This window comes from Phascolarctos cinereus, unplaced genomic scaffold, assembly GCF_003287225.1.
Source record: "Phascolarctos cinereus isolate Bilbo 61053 unplaced genomic scaffold, phaCin_HiC Scaffold_2;HRSCAF=192, whole genome shotgun sequence".
Taxonomy (NCBI): domain Eukaryota; kingdom Metazoa; phylum Chordata; class Mammalia; order Diprotodontia; family Phascolarctidae; genus Phascolarctos; species Phascolarctos cinereus.
This window is the reverse complement of record NW_027555625.1, coordinates 350537299-350551827: the sequence shown is the minus strand read 5'-3', so window position 1 is coordinate 350551827 and position 14529 is coordinate 350537299. Positions and strand designations below refer to the sequence as shown.

General features: G+C 41.3%; 1 protein-coding gene across 2 annotated transcripts in view; it reads right to left on the bottom strand.

Moving 5' to 3' along the window:
• PDLIM4 (PDZ and LIM domain 4) overlaps positions 1–14529 on the bottom strand; it is a 103648-nt gene that overhangs the window by 69423 nt on the left and 19696 nt on the right. For both annotated transcript variants that reach the window (XM_020991146.2, XM_020991145.2), the window contains exon 2: positions 2890–3041. In XM_020991146.2, coding sequence (XP_020846805.1) covers positions 2890–3041 — 152 coding nt within the window. The remainder of the gene's footprint in view (positions 1–2889; positions 3042–14529) is intronic.

The following is a 14529-nucleotide window of genomic DNA, read 5'->3' as shown; positions in this document are numbered from 1 at the left end:
CTGTGCCTCGCTCCCATAATTACCCCCCCTTTAGCCCCTGAGCTGAGCCAGAAACCCTGGGGTCTCTGGGCCACAGCCAAAGATTGAGCTCATAGAGGGCTTTTTTCTTGGGTGCATGAGGGCACAATACCCCAGTCACAGCTGTCTGCCTCTGGAGTGGTTTTGTGGAGTGAACCTCTCTGCCAGCCAGCTCTGGTTTCACTGAAAGGGATGGGTAGTCTATGGTCAGATTCATTATTCAAGGACCTTGTTATAGCCACTGCTTACAACCTGCTACTCTCAGTTCCCACAGAAAACTTCCCCATGACTCATATACTCCTGAAGGGACTAGGCCTCCATGGCTTCCTCACCCTAATTTACTGCTTCCAGCTGATAGACCATGGACCTCTGCAGTCAGACTGTCATCCTTCTGCACATTGGACTTATTAGCTTCGTGCTCCTCAAGAACCAGGGGCCATTCACTTGGGTTCTTACATGGAAGCAGGGAGGATAGGAATACTTGAAAGGTCCCTGCCACTCCAAGTCCTTCCCACTGATACCTGAAAGTTGACCCTTTGAGCCTTAGCTGCCTCTTCGAGGAGAGGTGACACCAGGACAGCAACTAGCAATGTTTGGACTCGGCATGGCACAAACCATGCCCCAGCATATGCCCTTAAGCTCTCTAAGTCTGAACACTGCAAGGCTTTGGCTGGGGAAGCTGCCACGGGTTGTAAAAAGTCCAAAGAAGAGGAACTCATGGAAGGTGTAGACACCAGATTGCAGGGAGAAAGTGGCTGCCAGGGTAGAGAGAGGTAGAATATGGAAACTTCCTATTTATGTATTTATTTTATTTACACAGATTTTGACTGATATCTTGTTTTTTACATCATCTGCATTTCCCCTGTATTCCTTCCAACCCCCTCCCACAGAACCAATCCTTACAACAGAGAAGAGGAAAATTGGCAAAATCAATGAAAAAGCATGATGTTAAATACAACACTCTGTACCTGAGGACTCCCTATTTCTGCAAAAGGGGAAAGGGAAGTGTCTCTTCACATCCCTTCTTTGAGACCAAGTTTGGTCATCACAATTTTACATTATGCAGTTTCTAATATTTTGTTATTATTGCCCTTTCCATTTGCATTGTTGTAGTCACTGTGTATGTTGTTTTCCTGCCTCTAATTACTTTGCATTAGTTGATATAAGACTTTAAACATGGCTTCTTATTTTCACTAATTCTTCTCACTAACTCGACAAACTCTGTTGATACTTTGCTAAAAGATGTCCAGCATATCATTAGCAAATTAGGAGAGAAAGGAATAGTTTACCTGTCAGATCTATGGAGAAGGGAAGAATTTATGGCCAAACAATAGATAGAGGACATTATAAAATGCAAAATGGATAATTTTGATTACATTAAATTAAAAATGCACAAACAAAGCAAATGCAACTAAGATTAGAAGGAAAACAAAAAGGAAACAATTTTTAAAGCAAGTGTTTCTAATGAAGACCTGATTTCTCAAATATATAGAGAATTGAGTCAAATTTATAAGAATAAAAGTCATTACCCAATTGATAAATGGTCAAATGATATGAACAGGCAGTTTTCAGATGTAGACATTAAAGCTATCTATAGTCATATGAAAAAATGTTCCAAATCACTGTTGATTAGAGCAATGCAAATTGAAACAACTCTGATGTACCACACCACACCTATCAGATTGGCTAATGTGACAGGAAAGGAAAATGATAAATGATAAACGGGAAAATTTGGACACTAGTGCATTGTTGGTAGAGTTGTGAACTGATCCAACCATTCTGTAGAGCAATTTGGAACTATGCCCAAAGGACAACCAAACTGTGTATACCCTTTGATTCAGCAATGCCATTACTATGTCTGTATCACAAAAATCATAAAAAAGTGAATGTGTACAAAATACGTTCAAATATGTACAAAAATATTTATAGCAGCTTTTTTTGTGTTGGCAAAGAATTGGAAACTGAGGGAATGCCCATCAATTGAGGAATGGCTAAACAAGTTGTGGTACATGAATGTAATGGAATACTATTGTGCTATAAGAAATGATGAGCAGGTAGATTTCAGAAAAACCTGGAAAGACTTGTATGAACAGATGCAAAATGAAGTGAACAGAACCAGGAGAACATAGTAACAGCAAGATTGTGCGATGATCAACTATGATTGACTTACCTCTTCTCAGCAATCCAATGATCCAAGACAATTCCAAAAGGCTCATGATGGAATATGCTACCCACATCCAGAGAAAGAACTATGGAGTCTGAATGCAGATTGAAGAATGTTATTTTCACTTGTGTGTGTGTGTGTGTGTGTGTGTGTGTTTTCCCTTTTGTTCTGTTTCTTCTTTCACAACTTCATTAACATGGAAGTATGTTTACATGATTGCACATGTATAACCTATATTTGATTGCTTTGCTGTCTTGGGGAAGGGGGTGGAAGGGAGAGAGAAAATTTTGGAACTCAAAATCTTATAAAAAATGAATGTTGAAAACTCTTTACATGTAATCGGGGAAAAAATAAATTTAAAAAAATGTTTAACAACCTCTCCAGGAAAAAAAAATGTACCCATGACACACTTCAATCTGCATCATTAAAAAAATAAAAAGACTCAGAACACTGAGTATCCTCTAAATTTAACACTCCAGGGACAAGTTCTGATTGCCTGACAATAGCTGAAGTTCTGGGTAACACCAGTGCTAAGTCCCCAGCACTTCAGTGTGATTGAATTCATCAGCTCTTCTTCCCAATTGCAGACCTGAGGGTACATGTAGGGTGGAAAACAAACTTTGCTAACTTCACCCCCTTGTCAAGGCCCACCCTGATCCTGATTCTACTATATTTGGTTCCCCCAAGTTCCAAAAGCCCTTCCCTACCTGTTCACAGAGAGTGTCAACTGGTCCAGACATGCTTTGATCTTGTTCTGGGCTTCCAGGTGAGTCATGCTATCTGCATTCTCCCCATTAATGGCCTGGATCACGTCTCCTGGGCATAGGTTGGCCAAGGCTGCCTTACTGCCTGGGTTTATCTGCAGGAGAAGGAAGATGGGTTACTCACTTCCTGGAGCTGAAACATCATAACCCCCAACCTCTCAGATCCCATTTTCCGGAAGCTGGAAGTGGCAGATCCTTATTTTACACTAATGATGGCAAATTCTTTTTTTGGGATATTTTCTTTACCTCCCCCCCCAAAAAAAAGTTGTCATCATAGAGAAAATCTTTAGAGTGGTCCTGTACTTATTTTGCAGATCAGGAAACTAAGGTGCAGAAGGGAAGAGGCTTGCCCAAGATCACTCAGCTAGTGAGTGGCATCTAATGACTCTTAAGTCAAGCACTCCTTCCATGGTTCCACACGCTCCCAGGCATGTGTTTTTCAAACTGAGAACATCCACAGAGATACTCAGCTGAGCTCCTGTGGTCAGCCCTTCCCTTGTATAAACTGTTGGCCTCAGGCAGGGGTCTGTCTGGTCAGCCTGGGGAGAAAGGCAGACAGGGTCAGAAGGGGACAGAGATGGTCTCCAGATCCCTAAAGATCAGCCCTTCCCATAAAGCAGTAACTGTCTTGTTGGTCTGCAGAAGCAGCTGGTGGTCTAGCTGGAGACACTGTTTATTATTCCTCTATGGATTCCTCACCCTGTTTATTGCTTCCAAACAACAGAGAGTACCTCTGTTGCCTTTGATGGTCCTCCCCATGCATGGTGATGATGCACAGATAGAATCTTTCTAGACCCTAATGATTTCTCTGACAAACAGCTCACAAAGAAGTGAGAAAGTCATGATTCATTTAGACTGTGCATGGGTACAGATATACCCTTAAGGAAATGGCAAGTGAAAACAAAAAGATCAGACTCCACGAAGAATTGGGAGAATAGCAACACCAATAAACAGTACAGCTCCAACAACTCTAGGAAAGCAGGGGGGGAAATAAGCATTAATATAACACCACTATGTCCTAAGCACTTTTTTACAAATATCTCATTTGATTTCAACAGCAACCTAGTGAGGTAGGCAGGACAGCTACATGGTACAGTGGATAAAGTGCCAGACCTGAAGTCAGAAAGACCTGAGTTCAAATGTAGCCTCAGACTGACTCCTGAACAGGTGCTCTCTCTATTATGCCGCCAGCTGCCTCTAAAGAAGGGACAAATATTGGTTTCCATTAATATCTTTGGAACTTTCAAGATGGACCCTAGAAGAACTTGGCTGTACAGGGCATTTCTAATGCTTACCGACAAAGGCAGCAGGGACAAAGCCCTGGTTAGAAAGCTGTCTGCTCAGGGGCAGCTAAGTAGAGAAGTGGATAGAATGCTGGCCCTGGAGTATGGAAAATTTGTCTTCCTGAGTTAAAGTATGACTTCAGACACTTACTAGCTATGAGACCCTAGGCAAGTCACTTAACCCTGATTGTCTCCAAAAGAAAAAAAAAAAGAAAGCTGTCTGATCACATCTTTCCTTCATTGTCTCCATATTTATCAGGACCATTACTATTAAAAATGAAAGCATGGCTCGTTAGCACTTTAGGCATGGATCTAGAGCTAAAAGGTGACTCAGAGGCTATCTGATCCAATCCCTTAATTTTACAGATGAGGAAACTGAGGCCTGGAGAAATTAGGCAACTTGCCAAAGGTCACCAAGTAGTTAAGAATCAAAGGAGGGGTTTGAACCCAGGCTCTCCCTTTCTGAAATTAGCACTCTGTCCATTATACCACAGTCTCTCAGTCCTTTGGTTCGAAAATACAGCTGTATCTCTCTATTCCTTTGTTTTGATCCTTGCTTTCTTTCTGTCACAACAAGCCTGTGAGGTAGGCATTTATTTGACAAATCATAGAATTATGTCTGTCTCTCTGCCACAGCAGCTGATCCAGATGGTTTAGAAGATAATTGCTTGATCTGTGTTAAATCATGACTCCAAAAGGAAAAAAAAAAGTTGAGGCCCCTTAATCTTAAAGCTTAAGGAGCCTATTTGGGCACAGGGTTGGTTACTGACAAACGAACCCAGGCTGGACAGCATGCAAATTGGAGGAGACAACGGTTGCTGTAGCCCTTGTCTTACAATTGTCCTAGGAGAGTAAGAGAATGAATAACTCATTGCAGCCTGCTCCATTTCTGCAGACAGTTCAGGAGCCAGGCCTGGTAGGGCCTGCTGACAGTCTCAGCCATCTCAGTAGGATGAGGAGGGGTCTTTTGTCCTCCTTGCCTTCCCTCAGCTCAGAAGACTTCCTTGCAAAACCACTCACTGATATCCTGGGGGTGAGGAGCATATGTGACTTAAAGGCTGGAGCCAAAGTCTATTCTCTATGACCAGAGTCCGAGCTCTCAGAAGTCACACACTGGGAACGCAGTCTTCTGGGAGAATGAAGATGGTCTTGGTCTAAAAAAGCACAGCCTTACTGGGCCCTTGTCTTCAGTGACTGCTTGATGGCACAGGAAAGCCCAACCCATGCTCTCCTTCCTTGGGGAGGTTTTCAGGGGTGATATGGGAGGGTTTGTCTGAGGCTACAACCGATGGTCTGATGTCAGCAGATGATGGTTTCAGGAAGTGGGGTTGTCACTAGATGCTTCACAATAATAGTGTGTGAATCAAGCACCTTCTTGTAATCCATGTCCCCCACACTTGTGCATGCACACATGTAAATACATATACTCAAGTATACACTGGGTCCAAGTGCATTTGGTTGGAGATGAGTTGTGGGATGAAGTTCTATTGAAGGCTCCTGCCATACCAACCCAATCATTTGACTCTGATCCTGAGGTCACTTATGACAGTGTGACATGCTTGTTCAAAAGGCTAGCACAATCTTACTTAGATCCCTTTGTACTTCATCCTGGTCAAACCCCAACTAAAGTAGTTGTTAATTCCTCACATGAGGGATGAAGTACAGGAGGTTGACAAATTGTAGGGCAACCAGAATGATAAAGAGACTGGAATAGCTAGACTATTATCACTCAGTTAATCATCAAGCATTTACTTAGTACCTGTAAAGGCTAGGCTCTGCAAAAACAAAATTGTCCTTGCCCTCAAGGAGCTTCCATTCGAGAAGGTGACATGTACAAATATAAGTATATGCAACATAAAGTGGGGAGAGCACTAGCAGCTAGGGAAGGTCAGGAAAGACTTCACATAAAAGATTGACCTTCATTCTGAAGGATACTAGGAAGATGATAATAGCTGGCATTTATATAGCACTTTAAAGTTTGCAACGTTTTTTACATACAATGTATTTACATACATTGGAACACTACAAGGGTCTATAATTTCCATTTTATAGAGGAGAAAACTGAAGTTTAGAAAGGCTAGATGATTTCTTTATAGTCACACAGCTAGGAGCAGAGGCAAGATTTGAACCTAGGTCTTCCTTATTGTCTTCTTGTCTACTTACTTTCTGGCTATCTCTCTGGAGAAGACACTAGTGGAGGGAATAGTTAATCTGTGCCTTAGGGTATTCAAAAGGCTGTCATATATAAGAGAAACAAGATTTTGGGGCAGCTAGGTGATGCAGTGGATAGAGCCCGGCCTTGAAGTCAGGAGGACCCGAGTTCAAATCCGGCCTCAGACCAAACACTTGACACTTACTAGCTGTGTGACCCTGGGCAAATCACTTAGCCCCAATTGCCTAAAAATTAAAAGAGAGAGAGAGAGAGAGAGAGAGAGAGAGAGAGAGAGAGAAGAGAAGAGGAGAGAGAGAGAGAGAGAGAGAGAGAGAGAGAGAGAGAGAGAGAGAAACAAGATTTTGCTTGACCCCAGAGGGCTGAAGTAGAATGGAGGTGGAGGGGAGCCAGAAAAAGGGAGAGAGAGAGAGAGAAAGAGTGATTGAGATTTAGTCTTGATGTTAGGAAAATCTTTGGAATAATTAAGAGTGTTCCAAAAATGAAATGGGCTATCTCCATAGATAGTGAACAGCACATCACTGCAGGTTTTCTAACAGTAGCTGGATGGCTACTTCCCAGGTATGCTGAAGAAGGAATTACTACTCAGGTGGATTTTTTGTTCCTTCTACCCCTGAGATTCTGGGAAGTTCTATTCTGAGCCAGGGGAAAGCCCTTTTCTAAATGATGGTTAGCTCATAGCAGGAATAGACCTCTTTAGAGAGGATTTTATTTTTCTTTCCCTCCTTGAGTTAGACAGGGTTGTTTCCTCCAACACACTCTCCTCCCACCTCCATCCCTGCCCGTCTCCAAAGCAAAGAGGGAAAGTTCTTCCATGGGCACATTTGTCCCTTTGTAGCTTAAAAATGTTAGCAACTTGATAATTGTGCAGAAAGGGAAAAGGGAAAAGAGCTTATCCAGTCTCCAAAACTGTGCACAGAGAAATGTGTTAAACAGATATCTAGGCTGAGATATGAATATGGCTTCTGGAATTTTTCTGGAGAGCATTTTGTTTAGGGAGCTCAGCAAAGAATGAACAGAACCCACAACAAAGGACCCACCACAGTGAAAAGAGTTCACTGTCATGTCGCTTTGGGGCTTTCAAGAATGCTGGGCATGGAAGCAGAAGAGATCTCAGTTTTCATCTCACCTCTGACACTTGATAGCATCTTAACCGTTCCCATGACTTTGAGGGGCAAATAGTCAGAAAGCGAAGGAACCCAGGGTTTTGATGGTTCTCTGGTTACAGAGGAACACAGGAATATCCAGTGACAAGCGTGTTGTTTGGCTCTAGTCTGGCACAATGCCTGATATATTTGTTGTTGTTGTTCAGTCATTTTTCAGTTGCGTCCAACTCTTCTTGACTCTGAGGTTTTCTTGGCAAAGATACTGGAGTGATTTTTCATTTCCTTCTCCAACTCATTTTACAGAGAGGAAACTAAAGCAAAGATCATTAAGTGACTTGCCCAGGGTCACACAGATAATGTGTCTGAGGCTGGATTCAAACTCAGGAAGATGAGTTTTTCTGATTCCAAGCCCAGTGTTCTATCCATTGCAACACTTAGCTGCACTATGTCTGATACATGAGAAGCAATTAATTAATGCTTGTTGACTAACTCATCCTTTTGCATCAGTAGGCTGTCAGCAAAATAATCAACTAAATTGGTTCAAGTAGTACTTCCTCAGTTTGCTTCTTCCTCAAGCAGGCTGCTCATCCCTGATCAAATGACCCTGATATGCCTGGGCTGGCTTATACAGTGACCAGATGTTGGCCCCTCTAATATTTCCTCACCTCAAACTTTACAAATACCTCTGCTAGAAAACATTCCTGCTTCTTCTCCTCCAGTGATGTCTCATAATATTCTAAAAAGTTTAAAGCATCTCACAGTGCCTGTGAGAAGGGGAGCCTTTTCCTCCAGCCACACCTGAAGGGAATCTCCCAAGTGGCCTTATAAAGAAGAGCCCTGGATCTGTGATCAGTTCAGGGACCAATTATGATTCTAGAAGACTGATAAAAAAATAAACCTGCTGTCTCTTGACAGAGTTGAGGAATGTAGAATGGACACACATTTTCAGACAGGGCCAACGTGTTGTTTTAAGGGCAGATTTCTTCTATCGGGAGAGGGGTAGAATTAGTGGATAATAATAGAGATGCAAAAATAAAATAAAATAAAAATATTCAATAACATTTAAAAAATACACAGAAGAAAAAAAGAAATTTGGAAAGGAACACAAACAGGGAAATTTTGTTATGACTAAGTTTAATATAAACTATCTTTAAAAAAGCAAACTATTCATAAGTTTATAGTTTTATATACTAATATTTTATATTTATTGTTTCATATATATCATATTTTAGTATACAAAGAACCTTTCATTCTCTGCATACTAAAACATTCATGCCTGATGATGGATTCAAAATTAAAAAAAAAACAATTAATTAAAAAATATAAAAAGCCCTACACTGTGAGGCTGGTGGCCAAGAGACTAAGTTCTAATCAGTCCTAGGCTTTCCTACTAATTTGCTCTGTGTGGCCTTGGACCAGTCCCTTCCCTCCTTTTGAATTCAATTTCCCCATCTGGAAAATAAGGGCATTATGACTATGTAACAGACATGCTCCCTCTCTCCCCTGGCAGTGTGTTTTCCTTTAATAACTAAGCATAGTTTGAGGAGCTGTGTAATCTCCTCAAAAGGCACAGCAGCTAAATTGTCCCCTGTGAACATGGCTCATTTCACAATCCTTCCAGCAGAAGCCTTGTGGGTCAGAGGGAGGAGTGCTGAACTTTCCTGTTAAACTCGGAATTGTGAGTCCCGAACCCCAGCTCTGCCAAGGTAACTTGTGTTACCTTGAGAAGCCATTTGATCTTCCTGAGGATCAGTTTCCTCATCTGTAAAAAGATGGACTAGATGATCTCTGAGATCTCTGCCTGCTCTTAACATAGGATCCCAGAATCCAGTGATCCTTTATTCCCCTTCATCTGGGTGAGGACTGTGATACCAGCCAGGATGCAGGACACCACATGCAGAAGTGTTACCTTACAGGCCTGTCTCACAGTGGCTTTCGTCAAAAGCTGGCTTTAGTTGTTTCCAGTTATGCTTTTACTTTGTCACAGTGCTGCTGCCAGGCTTCAGGGAAGCAGCAGAAGCCTGGGAGGTGGGGGTTTGGCTCATGATGTGGGTCAACCAACACTGAAGGGTAGGAACTGATGGGGCTTCACGCATGCAGGTAAAGGATGAGCAGGGATGTAGGATGATGGGGAATCCACAGTATCGGAGTCACAGACCCTGAACTTCTGTCTGCAAGGATCTTACCAAGGTGGGAGATTTCCCTTCTAAACCTGTAGGAAGTCCAGCCTTAAATCTTAGATTAAAAGCTGGAATGGATATTAGGAACCATTTAACTCCTTCATTTTATAGATATGTGCATGCATGCATGCACATGGACCCTGATGAAGTGAATGCATAGATCTTGACACATCAAGAGAAGAGTGGCAATAGCCATGCCATAGGGTGCATGGATGATCAGAGAGTTTGGTGCAGGATCACTAAGTCTATGTGGCAATGTGCGTCACCTTAGACAAATCACTGAATCTCCTTAGACCTCAGTTTCTGCATCTGTAAAATAGAGGATTGAACCCATTGGCCAGTGAGGTCCCTTTCCATATCTAAATCTATGATGCTTTGCTTTTCTGGGAACAGGAGGGAAGAAGCTCATCTAATGAGGTATTAGGGAGGAGATGAGGCACCACACATCATCAATTTAGGTCGACGGAGTCTTCTTAATGGAAAGAGCCCTTATTCCATCTCCATTTGATCCACCTGGCACAGGTGGTGGGCTCCCCAAATGACCTTGACTTTCCTCTCTCTGTGCCTCAGTTTCCTCATCTACCAAGCAAGGTTAATAACTACATAGTTCACAAGGCTGTTGGACCATGCTACATATTGGAGGAGGGGGAAGGGGAGGGTATTCCTGGTCACAGCTTCTTAAATTAAGACATATTTTAGCCTTCCTTTGTGGAAAAATGGGGGAGGAAAGGGAGAGGGAGACTGTGGTCTCACAAAAAACGTTAGCCTCATTTTGCTAAACCTGACTAACTTTTCACTAGTTATTCCAACTGAGAAGCATTTCTCTTTCTTCTAGTAGAGGAGTCAAAAATAGCACAGTGTGGGGTCAATAGGAGTTTCATGGTCCTTCAGCCAGACTTTTAGTCATGACCATGATGCCCACTCAATCAAGATGCCTGAATTTTCACTGTTAAAACACCATTTCCATGGTTGTAAAACATTACCCTCTCTAGATGCCTTTTTAAAAATCATTATAACACCTCTAGGGCTGTATCCCAAAGAAATCATAAAAATGGGAAAAGGACCCACATGTACAAAAATATTCATAGCAGCTCTTTTTGTGGTGGCCAAGAATTGGAAATTGAGGGGATGCCCATCAATTGGGGAATGGCTGAACAAGTTGTGGTTTATGAATGTAATGGAATACTATTGTGCTATAAGAAATGATGAGCAAGTGGACTTCAGAAAAACCTGGAAAGACTTGTATGGTCTGATGCTGAGTGAAGTGAGCAGTACCAGGAGAATGTTGTACACAGTAATAGCCATGTTGTGCAATGACTAACTTTGATAGATGACTAACTTCTCAGCAATGCAATGATCTAAGACATCTCCAAAAGTCTTATTATGGAAAATGCTATCCACATCCAGAGAAAGAACTGTGGAGTTTGAATGCACATCGAAGCATACTATTTGCTCTTTTGTTTTTCTTCTGTTTTGTTTTGTTTCCTCTTTCTTGTGGTTCCTCCTATTGGTTCTAATTCTTCCTTACAGCATGGCTAATATGAAAATATGTTTAATAGGAATGTATATGTAGAGCCTATATCAGATTGCATGCTGTCTTGGGGATGGAGGGGGAGAAAAATTTAAAACTGAAAAGCTTATGGAAGTGATTGTTTAAGACTAAAAATAAATAAATCAATTAAAAAAATAAAATAATTATTATACAATAGGATGATTCACCAAGTAAGAGAGGAAGAGAGATATATTTGAAAATGAGAGTGGTATAAAAATAAAAGATAAAAAGAGAAATCAGATTTTTATGATAATTCATTCTTTCCCACCCAGGAGTATACCTAGTCCCTAAAACAGGAGTGTGAGTTTATTAGACACCTCTACATCCTGGAGGAGATAGTTAATGTGAGAGTCCTGGGGTGGTGGTAGGGGTAGAGAGGTGAAGTCACTGAAAGAGAGTTGAAAAGAGAGGCAGGACATGTATAACCTATATCAAATTGCTTGCTTTCTCAATTCAGGAAAGAGGGGAGGGGAAGGAGAAAGGGAAAGAATCTGGAACTTAAAAGTTTTTTAAATGAATGTTAAAAATGGTTTTTACATGTAATTGAGAGGAAAATAAAATGTTAAATTAAAAAAATAGAAAAGAAAGCAGGGAACTTGGGAGACAAGGAGTGATAACTTCACCAGCTGTGCTAGTCCCCTGTCTATACCCACCCAGCTGTAAAACACAGAGTCACAGACTCTGAAAGCACTTCCATCACCCATCTGTTTGCACCTGTATCTGAATGAGGACTATTTTCTACAACCTTCCCCACAGACCTCTGATGAGAGGGAAATCATTACAATCTGAAGCTGTCCATTCCACTTTTGGACAGCTCTAATTATTGGGAAGGGTTTTTCTTCTTCTCCGTCTTCTTCTTATATCTAATCTAAATCTGTTGGCAATTGCCACCCCATTGCTCTTTTGTCTGTCTTATGGTGGCCCGCAAAAAGGTTCCAGTTCTCCTTTCATGTGACAGCCACTTAGTTACATTAAATTTGGCTACCTTCCTCTCCTCATCCCCTCCAGGTACACACACACACACACACACACACACACACACACACACATCCGGGAGGAGGGCACTAGTGGCCAATCCACCAGCCTGGCTGGTGTTAACTCATGATTTAATAAAGTAAACAAGGAAATCAGGTCTGAGGATATATCAAGGGCATCCTCTTTGTGCTAAAGTCCCTGCATCCTAGGAAGACCAACTCTCCAGTTCCCTCATAATACTGGTAGGCCTCCTCTGGATATGCACCACTCTACCAGTGTCCTTCCTAATAGGTATTGTTACAGGGGTGGGGTTACAGGGGTTGCAGTTGTGAAGTTTGGATTCAGTTAAAGGGCTACACTTGAGGACCTAGAGGGCCACATGTGGCCTTGAGGCCACAGTTCTGCCCTGGTTTACAATTTAACAAAGTCCTTACTCTAGAAATGGCCCGACCAAAACCAAGTTCAGCTGGACTAAAGCCTACCTCTCTTAACAAAGCATGAGTTCTGCCAGTTTTTTTAGCTGCTATACTACTTTTTGACTCATATTAAGCTTATATTCAGAAATGTGCTGTTCGGGGAAAACCAGCTCTTCAGGGGAAAAATGCACATATGACACACCTAAAATGTAATCTCTGGGTGTCCAGCAGAGAACAAAAGAAAACTTACAAGGAAGCAAAGATGGACAGCTCTTAACACAACATGTAGTATTTATTATATAGGCTTTCTTGAAATGGAAATCTCTTTTTTTTTGAAATGGAAATGTTATATTTTGAATTCTCTCTTACATTCTACTATGTGCATGGCAATGCTTTTTTTTCTTTTCTTTTTTTGTATTTGTTTTAATATTTAAGTTCATAAAATATTTCTTTCTCCTTTCTTAAAAAATTTAAGTTCTTATTAACATTTTCATCATTTTTTTAACTCTAGACAACCAACAAAACAATAAATTAAGCCCTGATCTGTAGCTTTGCTGATTTCTGAGGCATAAATAGTCACTCCGAAAATTTAACACTCAGTTCTCAAGAGCCAGTATGAGCTGGATCCCGCAAATTCTTATTAAAACCTTCATACCTTTTTTACGTTAATTGTCTAGCGATGCTATCCCTATCTTGAACTTACAAATTTTTTCTTTTTCTTTTATTTTTGTTTGAGATTTTAAAGATTCTAAAGTCAAACACCAAAAAACTATTTCCATATGCCCAGAAGAACACAAAGAAGATTCCATATGAAACCCTGAGTCTCAATCAACTTTATACCCCTTTCTTTTCTTTAAAACACATAATAAATTCCCCAAGATACATTCTTGTTTGTACTTCTCTCTGAACTTCCTTCTATTCTCTTCTGGGTATCATTAGAAATGTTAACATGGCCATCTTTTGGGGAACATTATTACTATTGCTAATCCTCCATTTTCTCTCCTGAGCTACTTTTTCCAATTGTTTCCTCTAGAGCATTTATTTCATTTGTTACCTCTTGCTTTATTTCTTCTAGGTATTTATTTCATCCTTGTAGAAGATCTTTTTTTTTTCCTTTTGAGTCTTTGCTTACAATTGTTAAAGAGTTAGATTTGCAACAATTTCTGATATTGCTTAGTGTTTTCTTAGACTGACTCATCTTTCTAGCTTGAGTTCCTGAACTGGATAATTGTGTCGGGGCCAGATTCCTCCTCCTGCTGTACTTTTGGATGGGGTGGTTTGCCTTGCCCCAAATCTCCTGGATTCTTGTGCTGACCCACACCTCCCAGTCTTAGGCTTCCCTGGATCTTTGAGCCTTTAAACACTGGAACTTCAGGGCCCGATTTGGTATCTTAGGACAGAGAGTTAGGGACCTCAGTGTCCAGTGTGCCTGGACTGTCTGGGTCTGAGCACTGAAGCACTGCACTGTCTGGCACCAAGATGTCTGCTGCCATTCCCAAGGGCTTCCCCGCCCTACTTTCAGCATTCTGACCATCATGGGGCCTTCTGCACTTGCTATGTCTAGACACAAAGCCTTACTGACTACATACCTTTGCTACCGCCCATGAGCTTCTGGCTGACTTTTTGTTCCGTCTGGGGTTGAAGAAGTCACTTATTTTAGTTTTCTCATTGGATTTCTTGATCCTTATTCAGTCTGATGTGAATGTCAGGGTTTTCCTGGACTAAGAATGTGAAAGCTAGGCAGTGCCTGCCTCCTATCTTGTCAAGAAAGCATGAAATTGTTGGGGCTTTTTCCCCTGAACCCAAGTATAGGACTTAAATTAATCTTCCTACTGGGTATTTTGAACTGGACATCCAATGTCATCTCAAATTCAACATGTCCAAAATGGAACTCATAATCT